Source organism: Phasianus colchicus, chromosome 1 (assembly GCF_987193195.1).
Source record: "Phasianus colchicus chromosome 1, bPhaCol1.hap1.1, whole genome shotgun sequence".
Lineage (NCBI taxonomy): Eukaryota > Metazoa > Chordata > Aves > Galliformes > Phasianidae > Phasianus > Phasianus colchicus.
In genome coordinates this window covers 134,664,886-134,685,226 of record NC_143436.1, presented here as the reverse complement: position 1 = coordinate 134,685,226, position 20,341 = coordinate 134,664,886, and the positions used below count along the sequence as shown (strand labels likewise).

The 20,341-nt window shown below is 43.7% G+C and overlaps 3 protein-coding genes and 1 long non-coding RNA gene across 12 annotated transcripts in view; 2 read left to right on the top strand and 2 right to left on the bottom strand.

Moving 5' to 3' along the window:
- TBC1D8 (TBC1 domain family member 8) overlaps window positions 1-7,157 on the top strand; it is a 48,495-nt gene extending 41,338 nt beyond the window's left edge. For all 3 annotated transcript variants that reach the window (XM_090127499.1, XM_031605207.2, XM_090127505.1), the window contains exons 16-20: window positions 630-870; window positions 3,963-4,028; window positions 4,622-4,711; window positions 4,878-4,978; window positions 6,180-7,157. In XM_090127499.1, the coding sequence (XP_089983625.1) occupies window positions 630-870; window positions 3,963-4,028; window positions 4,622-4,711; window positions 4,878-4,978; window positions 6,180-6,638 (957 nt within the window). In that variant the 3' untranslated portion in view covers window positions 6,639-7,157. The remainder of the gene's footprint in view (window positions 1-629; window positions 871-3,962; window positions 4,029-4,621; window positions 4,712-4,877; window positions 4,979-6,179) is intronic.
- A 678-nt stretch (window positions 7,158-7,835) lies between these two features.
- RPL31 (ribosomal protein L31) lies at window positions 7,836-13,113 on the bottom strand. Its single transcript, XM_031605211.2, has 5 exons — window positions 13,014-13,113; window positions 12,122-12,238; window positions 11,281-11,406; window positions 8,432-8,544; window positions 7,836-7,903 (listed from the first exon to the last, which is right to left on the bottom strand). Exons 2-5 carry the CDS (start codon window positions 12,226-12,228, stop codon window positions 7,872-7,874), a joined length of 378 nt encoding a protein of 125 aa, XP_031461071.1. The 5' UTR covers window positions 12,229-12,238; window positions 13,014-13,113; the 3' UTR covers window positions 7,836-7,871.
- A 29-nt stretch (window positions 13,114-13,142) lies between these two features.
- On the top strand, window positions 13,143-18,806 carry LOC149920047 (uncharacterized). The gene is made up of 4 exons (XR_016460586.1): window positions 13,143-13,231; window positions 16,846-17,169; window positions 17,309-17,355; window positions 18,676-18,806. It is a non-coding gene; the product is annotated as an uncharacterized LOC149920047 (long non-coding RNA).
- Window positions 17,163-20,341, bottom strand: part of NPAS2 (neuronal PAS domain protein 2) — a 97,470-nt gene continuing 94,291 nt past the window's right edge. For 5 of the 7 annotated variants that reach the window (XM_031605210.2, XM_090127446.1, XM_090127472.1 and 2 more), the window contains 2 exons: window positions 18,670-18,856; window positions 17,163-17,419 (listed from right to left, as the gene is read on the bottom strand). In XM_031605210.2, the coding sequence (XP_031461070.2) occupies window positions 17,249-17,419; window positions 18,670-18,856 (358 nt within the window). In that variant the 3' untranslated portion in view covers window positions 17,163-17,248. Of the gene's footprint in view, window positions 17,420-18,669; window positions 18,857-18,885; window positions 20,115-20,341 lie in introns of those variants that run through there. The other 2 variants (XM_090127442.1, XM_090127481.1) reach the window with 2 other exon arrangements.

Genomic DNA, 20,341 nt, shown 5'->3' with positions numbered 1-20,341 from the left:
TCCATTAGTTGTGGTAAGATGCTGCTGCTGGGGCTCACTCTGTATTGCTTTCCTCCTGCTCCTTGCTGCTGTTTTTTATCCTTGACTCTTACTTGCACTCCTTCTCTTTCCTCACTTGGTTTCCTTGTGGCTCCTTTTTTATTACCTCCTCTGCTCCCTCAGGACACCCTGTTTTGTTGGGACTCTTTGTTGTGCATCAACCTGACTGACTCTAAGGGAAGAATAATGGGAACAGCATCCAAACTGAGAGGTCTGGGAGAGAATTAACGAGTGGGTCAAGCATGTTTGACACCTTGAATTTTTTCCACTCTCCTGTACCTCTGGATAGATGTCCTGAGCCAGATACAGCCAAGAGAGTGTCAGTAGCTCTTCCTCCAAGAGTCTGTCCAGTTTCTTTTCAAACTTATTAATTATCCATTGGCGATAATAAGAGCACTTGGATGCTCTAATTAAAGATTCATACTTAGCTTTTTTTCACATGAATAGTCTCGGTATCATTATAACACTAAGCACAAAGAGAATTTTGAGCGTTTCCAGCACACTTTGATGTGAATGCCTTTTTCTGCCAGTCGTGCTTTCTTTGATATTGCAGACTGCAATTCCCCTTTCCTGCATTTGATTTCTCCTAGAGGGAACATCTAATAAGATGCTACTGGGACACGGCAGGGCCTGCTGCTGAGCGACACGACCCCAGCAGGCCATACGCCGAGCAGTACCGGATTGATGCGCAGCAGTTTACTAACCTCTACAAGCTCGTTTCACCCTGGACGTGTGGGGAACACACCGACATCCTCGCTGAGAGGACATTCCGGCTTCTAGATGACAATATGGACCACCTCATTGAATTCAAGGGGCTTGCCAGCTGCCTAGGTATTGGCTTCTTACATGGGGTGGAAGGTGCACAGAGGTGGGGTGGTATGGGGTGAGACAGATGTCACGTAATTGGTGACCCTGCACCCAGGCAGATAGTGATAAAACAAGGGGCAATGGTTTTTAAACTAAGAGGGGAGATCTAGGTTAGGTATTAGGAGGAAGTTCTTTATTAGAAGGCTGTGAGGTGCTGGCACAGCTACCCAGAGAAGCTGTGGTACCTTGGGGCCCTGGGCAGCCTGAGCTGGTGGGGAGCAGCCTTGCTCACAGCCGGGGTTGGGGCTGGGTAGGATTTGACGTCCCTTCCAACCCAAACCTTTCTATGATTCTATGAAAATGTGAGCAAGTATTTTTTCTTATATGTGTAATTCACCTAACCAGTGACCTTCACTAATATTCACTATTCTATTCACAGTAAGTAGGTTAGATTTAAAAGACACCTAAGGTCATCATTCAATATTGTATTAAAATATGTGTTAGTAATTTTGTTGAAAGTATTTTATGAATTAAAATCATACTTGGGTCTGTGTGGAAGGCTAGGAAATCTTCTCTGCCAGATTGCTATACTCAGTATACCTTTGAAATTGCAGTATATTATCTGTAATTGCTTCTTCAAGATTTATTTTAATCTCATTTAAGATTATATGAGTTTGCTGCTGTTGACAGTAAGCAGAACAAAAAAAATGTCCATCGGGGACTGAAAACAGAGCTTGAGGCCACAGCTGTACTGCTGAGAGAAGGCTGTCCATCCCAAAATCTGTCTGATGAACAGTACTACATCTCAGCTGTTGCCTGACCCCAGATAACAAAAATGCTTCAACAGTCAAAGCCTCAAGAAATTAAGTAAATCCATATTTTTGCCAATTAAGCTTTCTAGAATTTTTTTATGTGAACCAAATGAACCCATACTACATGATTTCAATTCTTACATTCTTTAAACTGAAAAGGTTTGCACAACATTTCAGTGCTTTTGAAAGTTTAGAAGCAGTCTTCATTAGCAAGGGCTCTAGCTTCACCACCCAAGCTGCAGAAAGCAAAGGTGAGAATAGGGAGAAGGAAGAGCTGCGCACTCTAAGTGAGGATCAGGTTTGAGACTGCCTAAAGAACCTGAAGGTGCCCAAGTCCATAGGATCCAACAAGATTCATCCACAGGTTCTGAGGGAACTGGTGGAGGAAGTTGCCAAGCCGCTGTCTGTATTTGAAAGGTCATGGCATTCTGGTGAAGTTCCCCTGATTGGAAAAGGGGAACTATAACCCCCATTTTCAAGAAAAAAAAAAAAAGAAGATCCAGGGAACCACAGGCCAGTCAATCTAACCTCTGTGCCTGGCAAGATCATGGAGCAGATCCTCCTGAAGGCCCTGCTAAGGCAAACAAAGATGAAGTGATTGGTGGTAACCAACATGGCTTCACCAAGGGCAAGTCATGCCTGATGAAACTTGTTCACTTTTTATGGTGGAGTTACAGTGTGAGTGGATAAAGGAAGAGCAACTGATGTCAACTACCTGGACTTGTGCAAAGCATTTGACACTGTCCCACACAACATCGTGGCTGCCAAATTGGAGAAAAATGGATTTGACTGAGTGCTTCCTAGATAAAGATTTGGCAGGATGGTCACACTCAGAGGGCTGTGGTCAATGTCTTAATGCCCAAGTGGAGAATGGTGATGAGTGGCGTTCCTCGGGGATTGGTGCTGGGACCAGTGCTATTTATCCTTTTTGTAGGTGACAGTGACAGAAGGATTGAGTACACCCTCAGCAAGTTTGCAGATGACACCAAACTGAGCAGTGCAGTTGACATGCCAGAGGGAAGAGATGCCATCCAGAGGGACCTGGACAGGCTTGAGAGGTGGGCCCATGCCAACCTCATGAAGTTCAGCAAGGCCAAGTGCAAGGTCCTGCACCCCTGCTGAGGCAATCCCAAGTACAGATGCAGGTTGGGCATAGAATGGCTTGAGAGCAGCCCTGAGGAGAAGGATTTGGGAATGTCAGTTGATGAAAGACTCAACATAAGCCAGCAGTGTGTGCTTGCAGCTCAGAAGGCCACAACCATATCCTAGGATGCATCAAGAAAAGAGCGACCAGCAGGCCAAGGGAGGTGATTCTGCCCTTCCATGTGAAACCCCATCTGAAATACTGCATCCAGTTTTGGAACTCCTACACAAAAAGGACGTGGAGCTGTTGGAGCAGGTCCAGTAGAGGGCCACGAAGATGTTCAGAGGACAGGAGCATCTTCTCTAAGGGGACAGGCTGGGAAAGCTGGGAGAGTTCTTCAGCCTGGAGAAGAGAAAGCTTCAGGGGAACCTTGAAGCGGCCTTCCAGTACCTGAAGGGGGCCTACAGGAACACTGGGGAAGGACTTTTTAGAAGGGCAGGTAGTAACAGGATGAGGGGAAATAGCTTTAAACTGGAAAAGGTTAGATTTATACCAGATATTACGAAGAAATTATTTTCTGTGAGGGTGGTGAGACACTGGAACAGGTTGCCCCTCCATGGAGCATTCAAGGCCAGGCTGGATGGGGCTGTGAGCAACCTGGTCTAAAGGGAGATGTCCCTGACTACAGCAAGGGGGATGGAACTAGCTGATCTTAAAGGTTCCTTCCAACCCAAACCATTCTATGAATCTCATTACTTCTAATCACTGAAAATATGAGCTATATTACAAGAAAAGTAGATACCTTGTTGGGGCTTATTTTATAGAACAGTGGTAAGGGCTAAGGGGAAGAAACATTAAAAACCTTATGGCCCCAAGAAGAGAGTTTTCTGTCTCTCCCCTTTCTTGTTCCTGCTTATCTTGAAGCAACAAACAGCCTTCACTAGATTCCCTACCATTCTCCTTGATATTTTTAATTGATGATGAAGTTCCATAGGGTAGGTACACAACAAAGAGCACAACAGATGCCTGTCACCTGCTGTTCTTCATTAATAGGCGCAACTTAAAATATTTCAAAATAACATGCTTGTTTTCACATATTGTTCTTGCAAACAATTCTCTTTTCTGCACTGAGATGGCTGATTTATTTTAAGCTGTGGGAGTAAATGCTGTAGTCCACTTCCTTATTTTTCTTTCCCCTCCCCCCCCACCTCTTCTCACAGATGTCATGTATAATGGAGAAATGAATGAAAAGATAAAGTTCCTGTATAAGCTGCACATCCCACCTGGTAAGAAATTTGAAAGGATATACCTCAGTTTCCCTTTAAAAAAAAAACAAACAATCAGCAAACCACCCAATGAAAACTGTTGGGAAGAGGCTGCCTAATGAACTGTCTTGCTTCCTTCAGCTGGGATTTGCGTTTGTAATTATGCTCACTCCAGTAAAAGCTTTCTGGGTGGAATTTATGGATACAAAACGGTTAAGGCTCACATCTGCTGCATACAGAGATGTTTTGCTGCCAGATCTATGGTTATTTCTAGACTAAATACAAACTGGGATTACATTATTGAATGGCTGTACTCAGTTTGCAGCAGCCATGTCCTCATCGCACCTTGATCCAGTTGTGATGAGGTGACGAAATTATGCAATAGTTTCTCTGTTCAAAGTTTTTAATTCAGTGTACCATTCCTGTCAGAATTCCTATCTTACTGCAGCTCCAGCCTTATTTACATTAATATAATTTTACATTACGATTTAATGAAGTAACTGCTTAAAAACATATTTGCCCTGTTATTTAGTTTTCTTTAAGTATGTAAATTTTACAAACATAAATAACCACTGTGCAGCATTGGAAGGATTAATGATACTTCTTTTGGACAGCTCTCACAGAAGATGAAAGAGACAGCCAGTCACCACTGAAGAATCCTTTGCTGTCAACTTCAAGACCATTAGTCATTGGGAAATCAAACGGTATGGAGGAAGTGGTTGTCCATTGTATGCGTGTGTGTATGAGATAACGACTTTCCGCATGTTACCCCCACTCCATTATCTTCACTCTCTGGGTTTTATTCTGAAATGTTGATTTACTGCAATGACTTGAAAACTAATTCTCCTTTTTGTGTCCGCTCCATAAAAGGAGATGCAGTAGATTACCAAAAGCAATTGAAACAGATGTTGAAGGACCTAGCCAAAGAAAAGGATACTAAAACTGAAAAAGAACTGCCAAAAATGAGCCAGGTATGTATGTAAGGGGCTGTGGTCTGTTTTTAAAGAAGTAGAGAGCATTCACAAATGAACTGTCTAAATACAGCAGCTTAGCTCTTAGGGTAGCTTAAGCCCAAGCTCAGATTCAGTCCTTAGGTATCTAGGTTTATTCTGATGGAGGGAAAAGCATCATGTTAAAAAACAATCAGCCACCTTTCTAAGCAGCTTCCTCTCCACAGACTTGCTGGTAAATATACAGCGTTAGTGGGATGGAAAAAAAGCACTCTTCATAAAGCCAAAGAATTATTGAGAATGTATATTGCTGTTCTCTCTTTTCTGACCTCTTCCCCATCAGAAGAGTAACCTTGTTGGTCCATCAACAGTTGAGACTTGCCCTGTCTCAGCCTAATGCTGACTTGAACAGTGTTGGCTGTCACCAAAGGCTCGTCACCTTGTCATCTCTTCCCTAATCCTAATATTGTGTATGCTTTTGATACAAGGAAATCTACTGGGGAAAGGGGGCTCTGTATTATTAAAATGTGTATGGACATACAAAGAGAAATGAGAATCTACCTATAATCCCTTCTGTGATGGTATAACTAAATAAAGTTTTTAATGGGTGGCCTGTCCCCAGCCTTTTATAAGTTTAGCAGGTCTCACACCATCTGAGGGCAGCATTTCACTGAACTTCCTGAGGTCCCTTTCAACTTGAATTAACCTTTGATCGTGTGAAACTTCAGGTCTCACAGATGGAACAGCTCATGGCCTAAGAAGCATCTGTGAAGTGTGAGTGAGGCAAGGAGTTGTTTTTTTTTTTTTTAATTAGAAGAAAAAAATACTGGTGAGAGCTGGGGAAGCAGTGGAAGGGAAGGTATTTGCAGGTCTATGAGTGGCTACTGTGGTTGTGAATCACTCTCACCCATACTTTTTCTGCCAGTAATGAAATGTATCTCCGCTTGTTCTTTGGTCATCTGAGAGGTCCTGTTCTAAGCAAGGAAGCAAAATACTTTTCTGCTCTGTTCCCCTTTTGATTTCCAGTACAAGTGTTTCTTAGCTTGAGTGGAGGTTCAAATCCCCTTGCTTGCAGTTTTTCTAAAGCAAGCAGAAGTTAAAAATGAGCAAATCTGCAAACAATATTCTGCATTCTTTTGCAATGCTCTGCCCTCCCCCTGACTCCTAGTTACCCATGGCATAGCTGTTCAGCACCTTACTTCTGGTTTTTCATCCTTTACAGAGAGAATTCATTCAGTTCTGCAAAACCTTGTACAGCATGTTTCACGAAGATCCAGAGGAGAATGACTTATATCAAGCCATTGCCACTGTGACCACCCTGTTACTTCAGATTGGAGAAGTAGGACAAAGGAGCATCAGCCTGGGGAGCGGATCGGATGAATTCAGTGAGGACCTGCAGGCTCAGGCCTCTGCTTCAGACCATGATGCTGTTTTTAGTGACACTGTGAAGACCCTTCACAGAGACTCTCAGTCTTCACCTGTGACTGAAGGGGACTGGACGGTTTCTTTTGAACACATTTTAGCATCCCTCTTAACTGAACAGTCATTAGTTAATTTCTTTGAAAAACCCCTAGAGCTAAAACCAAAACTTGAGAATGCAAAGCTGAATCAGTATAGTCTCAAAACAAATGGAATGAGCTGCCAGTCACGGAGCGAACATACAAAACTAAACACACAGTAGCAACAAACCTATCAAAAAGAACATGCACTGAAATTATGCCAAAGCACATACTGTACAATGCTTTCAGTCAGCAGTGGACTTCTGATAAACAATTTGTTAGTTTGTGGTTTTCAGTTTAAGAGTTTTAAAACAAAAGGGTGTGTAAGTAAGTCATTTTGTGCCATCCACCGAATGTTAAAAGGAAACATCTGTCTACAGGATGAAGATACTGAAGTCCTCTTCCATACTGGGAGAGCAGAGGCTGGCTCCTGTTGCCCCCCCCTTTTTTTTCAAAAGGAAAAAAAAACAACAAAAAAAAAAACAGGAAAACTATTCAGCTACTGTCTGCAGTTTGTTTAGGTTGCCTTTTTTGCACTAATAACTGAAAACTGTTTCAATGCTGGTAATTGAAACTATTTTAATATATTTGATTGTATTCCAATTTGTATGTCTTGCTGAAAAGTTAAGTGTACATGGACTGTGCTTTTGATGTTGGTCTCTGACAGTATGCACTTTTCAATAAACCCTTTTTGTACTAAACCTGCGTTGGCAATTTCTGGATTGATGGGAGCTAAGTGCCATTAGTTTCCTACTTCAAATTCCCTGAGGTAGTGTGTTCCATTTAACAGCCTGGCCAGAGCCCTGTGTCTCAGGGCAGTACGCAGACTTGCCTGAGAGAAGCCTTCCACCTCAAAGCACAGCAAAGGAAAAACAGATACAGTCTCTATCTAGGAGAGATTACATACACGAAGTACTGTTACAATACCTGGGTCATGGCTCTTTATTCCTACAGGAACAAAATCCTAGGACTTTGCCAGCCAAACACTATCTTCGCTCTTACATTCACGTGTAGCAGAAGTCTGCAGATTTTTGTATTGTTTAGAATCATAGATGGCCTGGGTTGAAAAGGACTACAATGATCATCTAGTTTCAACCCCCCTGCTCTGTGCAGTCACCAACGACTGGACAAGGCTGCCCAGAGCCACATCCAGCCTGGCCTTGAATGCCTCCAGGGATGGGGCATCCACAACCTCTCTAGGCAAACTGTTCCAACACATCACTACACTCTGTGTGAAAAATTTCCTCCTAAATAATAATAAAAAAATAACATCCCCATTATGCAAAGCCCCAAGAAAACAAGTTGTCACCTGTTCAACTCAATTCTTCCTGGGTGAGATCTTGAAGAGACCAGACAACAAAAAAGATTTAAAATTAAACTTTCTTTTTAATTATTTTATTGTAATTAAAATCGGTTTAATTTTCATCCACATTGACTGTCTGTAGACCTGCAAAACAAGAAGTTGTACCATCATCTATTCCCACTGTAACTCCCTTTCAAGAACATGCAAGTCTTCCCAAGAGAAATCCACCTATGGTATGAAAGCTAGTTTGCTGATCTACTTCTGGAAGAACTATACAGGGAAATACTAATGGAAGCTTCACATTAAATCCATTCTGCAGATAAGGTATTTTTCAGCTGATGCACATGAAGGCTCTACCTGCTTGTGCCTCAACATCATTAGACATACTTTAAATAGGAAAATATGAATCTTAAATGACTCTAACATCTACAGTGCTTTTTTTTTTTCTTTCAAATATATTTGTATATATTATTTCACATAATACCATACTTACAATTTTACTGCTGACCAGGCAAGCTACCTTGCTCTCTACAGTAGATGAAGTTAAATCAACAGTTTGACCCCTTTCTGCACACTTTTCATCCTAACTCTGCATTGCAAAGCTGTCCTATTTCACCAGCTGCTCACTACTGTGCATGATTTCCTTCAGGAAGAGACGCCATGCAACCTTACCTTTGAATGTTGTGACTGGTACATAGGTAACCAGCGTGTACAGCTTGTTTGGGGAATCTTCATCCTCATTGCGCTTTCTGGACAAACGCACACGGATACGGTAAGGAACATTCCTAAAACAAGACATCATTAACTGTCAATAAAACATGTATTGAATTTTTTTCAGTCAACAGCAAAGAAAAAAGCTCTTTGTTTCATGGTTACTAACCTCTCTGATTTCTGAAGCTTTGCCTATTTCAAAGACATGATGAGTCAATCCTATTTCTGTAGCAGCACCGTAACAAGAATGAAAGCCTGTACCTTGAAATTTATGCTGCTTGTCTTAAAGGAGCTTTTATGTTTAAGCGTGCCATTAAGAGTCAACTGAGCCTTGAGTACTGATGATCCACTGGAAGCATAACATCAGAAGTGCACCAATGCTCTAGTTCTGATCCAGCAAATAGGCAAAATGAAGATGATTATCATCAGCAAGCAGCTGTTACTAACAAGCATTTCTTACCTGAATAGAATATAATAGCTCAGTTGGAAGGATCTGCAAAAATATATTGAGTCCAATTGCCCAACCGGTTCTGAGCCAACAAAAAGTCCAAGTGTATTAATTGAAGGCACTGTCCAAATGCCTCCTAAACAGACAGGCAAGGGGTATCGCCAGCCTCTCTAAGAAGCCTGTTCCAGTGTTTGAGCTCCCTCACAATAAAGAAATTGTTCCTAATGCCCAGTCTGAACCTCTCCTGGTGCAGCTCTGTGCCATTTTCCTTCTGCCATCAGTTCCCAGCAGCAGAGCACCTCCCTCTGCTTCTCAGGGCACTGCAGGGATCAGTGAGGTCAACTCCTGCTTGTCCTCCTCCAGACTGCACAGCCCAGTGCCCTCAGCTTCACAGGACATGCCTTTAGCCCTGTTAACAGCTCTGGTGCCCTCCTCTGGGCTCTTTCCAATACCTTAACATTCTTTTCATGTTGCAGAGCCCAGAACTGCAGACCATATTTAAGACAAGGCCACAACAATGCTAAATATAGTGAAAGAACCACTCTTTTAACCAAGTGGCCATGCTGTGCTTAATATAGCCCAAAACACAGTTTGCCCTTTGGTTGCCAGGGCACAATGCTGGCTCACACTGAGCCTGCTGCCACCACACAATCACAGAATCACTAAGGTTGGAAAAGACCTGTAAGATCATCCAGTCCAACCATCCACCTATCACCAATGGTTCTCGCTAAACCATATCCCTCAACACAACATCCAAACGTTCCTTGAACACCTCCAGGGAAGGGGATTCACCTGCACCATCAGTTCCCTTCCTAATGAACTGCTCCAGCCCCTCATCTCCCTGTCTGTGTCCAGCATTCCTACCTGAACAGGAAACAGTGAGGGGGGAAAAAACTAACAAAAACCCCACAACTACTTTGAAAGCCAGAGGGCCTTGTCAAAGATTCAGAGCATTGCTCAATCTGTTCGCCACAAGTCAGTGCAACCTTAGTATGCATAAGAGCTAAAGATCTTACCTACTGACATAGTTGATGAGCGTTTCTTCCTCACAAAGCCCATGGAATCACAGCTGAACTGCTCTGTTTTGTGATACTCTGTCACAGCCTAGCGTCCTCCCTTAATACTGCACTAAGTCTGATGCTGAGGGCAAGCAAAAAATAGTTTGTTCAGACCATTTGTCAAGTAGCCTCCCACTCAAAGGAACCCAGGATTTTGGGCAAGTCTTGCTCTCAGTACTTCACTCAGTAGAAGAAATTCCTTGCTGTGCACTCTCAGAGCATATTTATTAAATCAGATCCAGCACAAAGCACTTTCATGCATACTGTAATTAAGACACAGGCACTCGCTTCAATTCTCCCACCTCTTAAGCATTTCTTACTACTTTGCCTGGCTCACTGATCATCGCACTAGCTGACACTGTGATTTTAGTCTCTCCTCATCCTTCCAGAAGATATTAATCCTGGAAGAACAACAACTGCAGTTAAACTCAATGCAGAAAGGCAGATGTGATGACTCCCTGCTCTTTTATGCTGAATGCACTTAGCAGCACTTTTACAAATTAATACAAAGAAGTCCTGGATAGTAGCCTCACAACTAAGCTCTGAAGTTATGCTGTCTGAACAACTGCTACTTCTTTGCACACGAACCACAACAGCTTAATACTAAGGACAGAAAAACAACCCATCCAATAACTTAGTCCTATCCCCCCACTCTGCTTTGGAAGGAATCACAGAACAGCCAGGGTTGGAAGAGACCTCAAGGATCATGAATCTCCAACCCCCCTGCCACAAGCAGGGCCACCATCCTCCACATTTAATACAAGAAGGAAGAAAGAGTTGACAAAGCACACAAGGACTCTGAATATGGCACGGGCCAGACTCACACTTACAGTATGAGTTCCTGCCAGGTAACTTATTATGGTGTAGAAGATCTCACTCCTTACAGTCAGTAATAGCCTTTGGGCCACCTTAACACATGCCAAATGCTGAATCAACTGCCTTTCTGGCAGCAATTTAACACAAGTTTGTTATTTTTTGACCCCCGAACAACTTTATTATTTACATTCTCAACACAAGAATAACCTCCCTATTTAGAACTCACCACATCAATTTCTCGTGCATCATTCTGCCCGTTCACCATGCTTCAAACCTAATTCTCTTCAGGCACATAAAAGATCCCAGGTTCCTGGCCAGGAATGCAATGGGTTTCTAAAACCTTCCTGCTCTGATAAGCATTGGGGTACTACAATACTACAATACTGCAAGAAGGTTACAAATTTGTTCGGCCCTCTAAGTCCTGTATATATAAAGACATTATTACAAAGTTTCTCCCCACCCAACTCAGAAAAGTAGCAGAAATGTACCTTATTCCTTTCGCCCAGACTGCTTTGTTCAGCCTGGTGTCAATGCGAACATCAGGAGTGCCCATTTCTTTCATTGCAAATTTACGGATTTCCTTGAGAGCACGCGGTGCCCGCTTCTTGAAGCCACTAGGACAAGCAGAAGAACCATTTATTGAACTCCAGCAAACTGTCAGCACTCAAGGACACTTGTTGCAGCAATCGTCTACCAGCCACGCAATTCAAAAAACTTCAACCATCAGCTGTCAGTTTGCTGTCTCATTTCTCTTTGCTCGAAGTTAATTTCTGCCATTTCATCAATTACAGCTTTCGTTCCCGTGTGACCGCAGCCATACACATATGAAGAGAACCGAAGGGAATTTTGCAGTATGTCTTCTCAAGCACTCTGCTGCTGCACAGTATGAGCTTCAGGATGTTATCAAACACACACAAATCCCAACAAACATCGCTCAACTCAAATCATACCCCAACTTATACCTCACCCAATTCAGCACTGAGCACAGATCCAATTATATGACTACAGCACTATTTCTAAAACTTATCACAGTGGGATAAATGTTATACTTTGGCTGGGAAATAACAGTGACTTAGGCACAGAGGCAAATAGCTCTCCTTTCAAATTAAATCCAGAAACACTCACAAAAAAACCAATAAGCTTTTGCAGAAAGTCATCTCCAAGTCCAGCTCTGCAGAGATACAGATCTGGTCCTCTGGGATACAACTGCAGGAGAAGAGACTACACCACCGCCCCTCACAACCCGTGCCAGTAAGCACTGTTGTTCTCTGCTGTTCTAAATGCCACCTGTACAAGCAACACTTCACCAATAAAATAAACATCACTTACACTCCATGGATCCGCTTGTGGATGTTGATGGTGTACTCCCTGGTCACCACCTCGTTGATGGCAGATCGCCCCTTCTTCTTCTCGCTGCCTTTCTTTGCAGGAGCCATCTGAACACCACTGGAAAAGCATCCATGCACATGTCAAACACACACCCCTGTAACTTTTCCTACGTTACATTGCCAGCTCCTCCATTCCACAGCTCCCTACAGGCTGCACAACTCCCACATTCAGGATGTTATTTCTGATCATGAAATGGTTTGGGTTGGAAGGGACATCAAGGATCATCAAGCTCCAACACCACTGCCACAGGCAGGGCCGCCAAACTCCAAATTTAAGACTAGATCAGGCTGCTCAAAGCCCCATCCAACCTGGCCTTGAACGCTTCCAGGGAGGGGGCATCCACAGCCTCTCTGGGCAGCCTGTTGCAGCACCCCTCCATTCTCACGGTATAAAATCCCTGGGATCACATCACTGGGCTCCATGGCTGCTTACCAAGACGCTTTCCCCAGCTGACCATAAATCACCCCTCCTCCCCTATCCCGCCACTGTATCTCCACGCTCCCTCCTCCTTCAGGGCAACCCAATAGGGGCCTATGCTCTCCCGCTCCCAACCCGAACCACAGCAGAGCCCGGAGCCCCTCACAGACCGCAGCCCCTGCACAGCTGCCCCGCGGCCACCGCGAGCCCGCTCCCCACCCATCCCAGCTGCGGCCGGGGGGCGCGGGGACGTGCGCCCATCCCTACGGAGCGGACGCCCGTCAAGAGGAACGCCCCGCCGCCCCGTGCGCAGGGCCGTCCCCCGCGCTGGACCGGATGGAGAAGCGCTCCCGCAGCGGGCCCTGCGGAGCGGATGGCAGCGGATTAACGACGACCGGGCCCGAGCCCAACTCACCCCGCTCGGGAGCAGGCCGGAAAGGAAGGCGGAAGAGAGCGGGGGAGAAAGGAACCCTTCCGGGTTGCGGCTCACTGCGCCTGCGCAAACAGAACCTCGGGTGGGGGGGGGGGGCAAGGGCTAGGGGTGCGCGATGCGCATGCGCACTCGCTTCTGGCCGATGGCGGCTAAGATGAGGCTCCTCTCCGGCAAGAGGTGGTTCGGGTTTAGGATATTAGGTACGGGATGCGTTTTAATGATAGGCTGCTCTGATTGTCTACTACACGGTGCATGCTTCTGCTAACCTGGCTTGTTTGCTTTTTGCTAGGCCAAAGGTTCTCATAGCCGAGGAACTTACACCTGCATCTCCGTGTTGGGCTCTGAGTGCTGCCTTCCCACGTGCCATTCATCTTTAGGGGTCACACACAATCACAGAACGGCCTGGGTTGAAAAAGACCACAATGATCATCCAGTTTCAACCCCCCTGCTATGTGCAGGGTCGCCAACTACCAGACCAGGCTGCCCAGAGCCACATCCAGCCTGGCCTTGAATGCCTCCAGGGATGGGGCATCCACAGCCTCCGGGTCTTTCTTATAAGTTGGCCCTTGTATAGGGGCTTGGCTTGAAGATTGTCCCACTGGTAGACTGTGTCCCATTCAATCTGCGCCTCTCATCCCTGAGACAGTAAGGGGACCAGCTGGTACAGGGCAACATATGATGACTTCCCTGTCTGCCTAGGGAAATAGCCAGCTCTGAGCAATTCCAGTGGGACAAGGCAGACCTCAGCTATACTACACCAGAACAACAAACCACTCTGTAAAAGAGGACTGGCAATCCATGTGCATGCAACAGGGAGCAAGGGCAATAATCCAGATCTGGAATGTGTGTACAGAGGAGAAATGAGACAGAGCATGAAAAATGAGATACTGACGTAAATCTGCTGTCACAAGTGCCCTGTGTCCTTCCAAACAACAATGTAAGCCAGCTTATGGGAAGGCAACCCCACCCTATTGACAGCCTGTTAACTGCTGCAGTTCTGCTGGTTTGAGGCTGAGCTCGGGCATACCACTGAGAATCAGGAGAGATGTGGGAGAGTAAAACAATTTCTCAAAGAGATTTTCTCTTCCTCTGGCTTCTGTCATAATAAATGAGGTACAGGAGTCATAGAATCATAGAATATCCCAAGTTGGAAGGAACTTACAAAGATCACAGAGTCCAGCTCCCAGCTCCACACATACCACCTAGCATTCAAACCCCATGTCTGACAGCACTGTCCAAGTACTCCCTGCATTCGGGGCCGTGCCCACTGCCCTGGACATCTTGTTCCCTGACAGCTCCATGCCGTTCCCTCACAGCTCCATGCCGTTCCCTCGGGCCCTGTCGCTGTCACAGAGAGCAGAGCTCAGCGCTGCCCCTCCGCTCCCTGTGAGGAACTGCAGCCACCATCCCTCCCCTCAGGCCTCCCCTCAGCTCCTCTGCTCTGCGCTGAGCACGAGGGTCCTCAGCTACAGGTCTTACTTTCTAGACCCCTCACCATCTTTGTAGCCCTTAAGAAGTGCTGCTTCCACGGGTGTTTTCTCTGAAGAGCTCGTGTTCCTTCATTACTGCTTCCCTGCATGAACATTCTGACTTCAAAATGGACAGATTTCCCTTTCCGTTTCCAAGAAAAAGTCTGTACAGAAGTGGATGGCATTTATGAAGTTAGCCCCTACTTAGCTAATGTGCCTTCACAAAGCTTTGTTTATAGTTCACAGAAAAAAGTTTCCTCAGACATCAGGTGAGAGAACCTTAGGGTTTGGTGCTTTAATCTTCATCTGGAGGGGTCACTCTTGCTTCACTGAATGTAAGAACTTAAATGTGAGCACAGTGACTCAGATATCTGGGAGAGGTGACTGAAGCTAGTGGTAGAAACGTTTTCTTAGATACCAGATGTAGTCTTACTACACTTTTTAGAAACAGATACTTGATTTTCTCATCTTCCTTCAGTACGAACTGAAATACCTGTGTACCAATCATTGTTGCCAGCCAGTCCTGCTGTGGAAGCATGCGAACATTTTGCCAGCAGGTTTTCTCCAGGAGATTTTTAGCTTTTTTTTTTTTTTTTTTTTTTTTTTTTTTTTTTTACGGAAGGCTTTTCAGAACCCAGGACAAGTGAACTTTTTCTGAAAGTTTACTTTCACCATTTGCAGCCCCTAACCCAGTTCTCTCTGTTGTAGAGGTCAGAGATGATCACAAGTGCCCTATGACATCCCCGATGCAGAAGTGTGGGAAGGACAGAATGATTTGTGCTCTCTTGAAGGTTAGGCTGTGTCAGGCAGATGCAGGCTGTCCTGAGGGGCTCTGGGAGCCATCCCTTCAAACCTGCTGTGGCAGATGAAGACGTTCTTACACCTAGTTGTCCACTTATTCTTTGTTGGAGCTTACTGCTCCTGCAGCAGAATTGCAGAGGGAAAGCTGATCTGTGCTTCGGCTGCTTCATCTTGTCAATTTGAATTTAACATGAAAAAACCTGCACAAGGATGCCCAAGTGAGACTAGACTGTATGCAGTGAGGGTATGTTAGCTAATTCAGCAGAGGTGTAGCAGAAAACTCAGGACAGCCAAGTCTCTAAGCACTGAAGCTGCTGCTTAGCGAACACGGCTCAAAGCCTGGGAATATGCTACATCTGACTGCTGTAAACTGTTTGCTGTGCCCTGCGTTTTGTCCCAATCCAAAACTGTTTGGTTGGAAGTACAGAGCTACGGCCTTCAGAGTTATAAGAGAATGTAAAACCAGCTGTCTTGGCTAGCAGCTATTTTAACTTCCTAAGCTATCATTCTCATTGTCTGTGCCATACCCAGATCCTGTAGGATATTTGTTTTTGCTAACTGGATGCCAAATACCCCGTAAGGCTATAGCTAATACTAAAAATCTGAAGTGAATCATGTAGTTGAACAGCCACAGGAAAATGTGTGCAAGTCCTGCAATAAAGCCTTTTGGCTATTTTATTTTATTCTACAAATAAAGACACTGTCCATCATTAAAAGGAAAAAAAAAATAGCTTGAGATGTATATAGCATGAAACAGTAGTACCATTCACAAAAAAAACCATTTCTAATTCATTAGTTTATTACAAAATATCCACTCACAAAAAAGCACAAGCACAATCTTTATACTTGTGAAATGAGTTGATATTTCATATACAAAATAATTTCCACATAATTCCATATAATTTTATTTTATATAGAAATAGGTCATTATTACAACAGCTGTACAATACACTACTTTTTATTTAATAATTACATAAAATCTTTCTTAGAAACATATCAACAGAAAACATACAAAAAAAGCGAAAAGTGCATTTCTTCTTTCCCCCCCAAAGGAAAATTCAACCCTAAATGTTATAATGAAGGAGATATGTAATAGTCTGCAGCATCCCGAGTCAGTGGGCCAAAACACAGTGCATATTTCTCAGAGACTTGCAGTGAGTGAGTTATTTAGCTTGAAGAAGGATCCATCTTGTATTATGGGAGAGATGCGTGATTGTGCTTACAATCTGAGTTCACCTTTGCAATCACAATTCATATAGAAAACAGTCCAGTGTTTTTTGTTGTTGTTGTTTTGTTCTTAGTCACAAAGAACAGTTAGGGTAAGCTGCATAATACTTTTCAGATTCTAAATCAAGGGTTATGAGCTGTAGACCATCTTCACCAATGACCAGGCTTTCTTTTCCATTGGATGTGCTAATTTGGCCACAAGAATAAGGAAACAAACTTCTCTTTACAGAAAGTGCCTAGGTTTTGTCCTCTGTGCAGTTGTGCAAAATAATAACAATAATCATAATAAAAATAATCTCTTGTTCTCTCCTCAATAGACCTTTGATGCAGTGCTTTTCATACACAAAAGAAGAACTGAAAGAGTGAAGGCCATGTACCTCATGTGTCTGTCAACAGTCTTTTGGAATTGCCAGACAGCTTTCCAAGCAACACGCCAAGCTGGAACTCCTCCCCCTGTGCACCCAGTGATGATGGACCTTGCACAGGATAGTGTTCCTCTTTGTTTTGCTCTGCCAGTACGTGCTGCACTCACAAGACAGCACAAACTAAATCCAGCGTGCCGTCAGTGCGCTGTGTGCAGCAGTCTGTCCTCTGTGGCATCACAGAGCTGTGAAACAAAGGCTCGTGCAAAAGCCGAAACAGTAAGTACAGAGTCTTTCTCTCCTGCCCCATGTGCCCATTGGTTAAAGCTAATCGTGCATTGATTGTGCTGGTGGGACTCTATCGCAGTGGCTGTGGTAAATTTGATGATTCTGATAAGCTATTGCTTCTTCTTGGTAGTTGTTGCTGCTGCTGTGTCTGATGATACCCCATACTTCCTTGCTGTGGTGAGTAAGATGGCAGGAGCAAAGAATCAGTTTGCTCATTGTGCAAAGAACTTGGTGTTTGTACCTACAGATAAAATAAAATTCATCTCGTTGTTTGATTCTTTCACATGTTAGAGCTCGTCGTCCTCAATGTACAGCATGCTTAAAAACTTAACTCTTTTGCTGGCTTTTATTTCTGGGCTGTCTGCTTGGCAAGGGGTTTGCTTACCTATGCTAGGAGGAATAGACTTAAATTGCAGCAAAGAAGATTACAATTAGGCATCGAGATTTTCCAGTAGGCATGCCCTGCCTAAGACTTGCAGGTTATTCTGAAAAGTCTGTTTAAGTACAAGCTGAGACAGAAGTGTCAGAAATGACATAGCTAGACAGTAGAAATGAAACAGAAATGACACAGGGGATCCTAGTAGACCTCATGAGGTCCCTTCTAGCCCTTTCTTTTTGTGAGTACATGGTAGGTTGTAACCTTGCAGTGTTGAAGTCCATGTGAATTTTGCAGATGCTTGTATAAGAATGGAATCTGCCTTTTTTTCTTTTTTCTTTTTTTTTTTCTTTTTTTTTTTTCCCCCATTAACTCTCAGCTATTGTAAGGATGCCATTTTTCAGTTTAATTATTTGAGGTCGATGATACTCTTTCAGTGATTCCAGTGGAGTTATGATCAGGCTTTATACACTCAGTTCAGCTCCTTTTGAGACATCTAAAGAAACACATCTTTCCCCCCCTTTCCCTTAGCTTTAGTATGTGCTGAATTAGGTAAAACAAAACAAAACAAAACATCACGGTATTTTTCATCTTCAAATCACCTGGTGCTTCCAGGTGATCTGCTCCAATTCATCTTCTTTGCCTTGTGGAGTTGAAGAAATATTTTAATTTATGGAAGAGATCTGGATATCTGATCCAGATCTCATTTTATGTTGGTGCTGGTAATTAAAAATCATCTTTTGACTTGTAAACTAAGCAAATCTTGTACTTAATAAAGAGTACAAAATAAATCCTAAGGCAGCAATTTTCTCCATCTAGAAATACACTTTTAATACATCCAAGATAATCTGATTATGTTTCCAATATGCAGGATTAGTAATTTCCTTTGAAATAGTCTGACTGTTCTCACTGCTCCCTTGCTATACTGGAAGAGTACACGACACTGTATCAGTGTCTTGCACATTTCATTATCTCTGAAATGACCATCTCTGTTGTGATCAGGCTCCCGCTGAAACTTACAGCTTGGCAAGGCCTGCAGGCCCTGTTTGCACAGCCCATTCTCCTCATTACTCTGTGCATGTGTTTTACACATTGTCTTCTTTGTCCTTCCCTACCTGCAGGTAGCGTTGTTGCTGATGCTGTTGGTGCTGGAGTTGCATAGGTGGCAGGGAGGATGACTGGGAAGGAGGAGTTGTGGCAAACCCTTGGTTTAACACTGCTTGTCCCATCAGAACGATTGGAGAGCCGCTGCTGGAAGCCTGCACTTCCAAACTTTGAAACATTTGTTGGTTTTGAGAATATCTGTGTGAGAAAGAAGGAAAACAATCAAGAATAAACCAGTATAAACAAAGACCTTCTCCTAGGATACGAGGTGGACATCAATAGTCTTCATAAATAATTCTCAGTAAAAGATTCCAATGCGTCAGATCTGTGCACATGAGAACCAACAGCACTGGCAGCACTGCTTTACTTACGAGCTGGGCTTGCAAGGCAGAGCACGTTGCACCTCAAAATCCAGACCACATTTTAGATTCATTAGAGATTCTGGTTTATGCATGTCTTCAGCCACAGGTTCACATCCCAGGCTCATTAAAGCAAATGGCCTTTGATTTTTTATTAATAAGATGAGTTCTGAACTGCGGTAGCTGAGTTCTGCCCTGTTCTGCTGCCTATGCTTTGGTATGGCTGCCTGTGGGAGTGGTGATCTTCTGCAGAAGGATGGGTAGGTTTCATTACTTTCTAAGGTGCTTTAGAAGAACACAAGAAGCCTCTAGAAGTCCTCTAGAATGAGAGACAGGCCAAAAACAAAACACTCAGCTCCTCTTGCTAGGCTGCTTTTGCATAGCAAATGCCAAATATGTGCTGTTTTGCAGAAGGCTCTGGGTAAAACCACAATGGAGCTACTGCCAACCCAGCCTAATTCTGTTTATCCTGTAATGGGTGATGAGATCATACTGTGCTGTGTGTTTTCTAACAGCTGTTCAAAATTTAGGGGTTAGTCAGAAATGGCTAAGATTTGTGCACTTATGAAAGGATGTGAGCTCTGAAAAAGCAGAGCACTTGAATGGGGAGAGGTATGTTTGAAGATCAGGCCTGTTTATTTAGCGGCTTAAAGCAGATCTCCACTGCAGATCTGTATGCTAAAGGTTTTAATTCAAGGTAATCTTAAGCAGCAACAGTTGCATTTAAAAAAGAAATACTGAATACCTACATTCCTGAGGTAACTTAAGGAATCACTTTAATGACATACAAAGAACTGATCATTTTGACAGCTCACAATTAAGGACAGTGACCACAAAAACAAACAAACAAACAGCTAAAGGGAAAAAAAGCATTTTATGACTGAAAGTTTCTGCTTCCTTCACCCAAAGTTTATGGAAAGAAACAAGGCCATTTGTTTAGCAGCATTTCAGAGAGCACTGATGCAGGGCCTGTTGATTCTTTTGGCTTTGCTGCTCTAAATTAGGCATTCCTCCATTGGTGTTACTCCAGTACTTCTCTATGCAGAGGAGGAGAACTTCTTGGTGCTGGTCATTTCAGCTGGGTCAGGACTGACTTTCTGTGGGTCGGAAGTTCCAGCATTGAAGTCAGCGCTGCATAAAGGAGAAAACCTTCCCAGCCTGGGCTTCTTAAGATACCACTGACACATTCTGTTTCTCTCTGCAATTGTTACTGATGTGACCAAGCAGATGAGGCTGACCCTGATGCTGGACACCAAGCTCAGCACAATAACGTGTGACTGATTGAATCTATTTTGTCATCTTACTAAAGAAGGCTGTTTTCCCT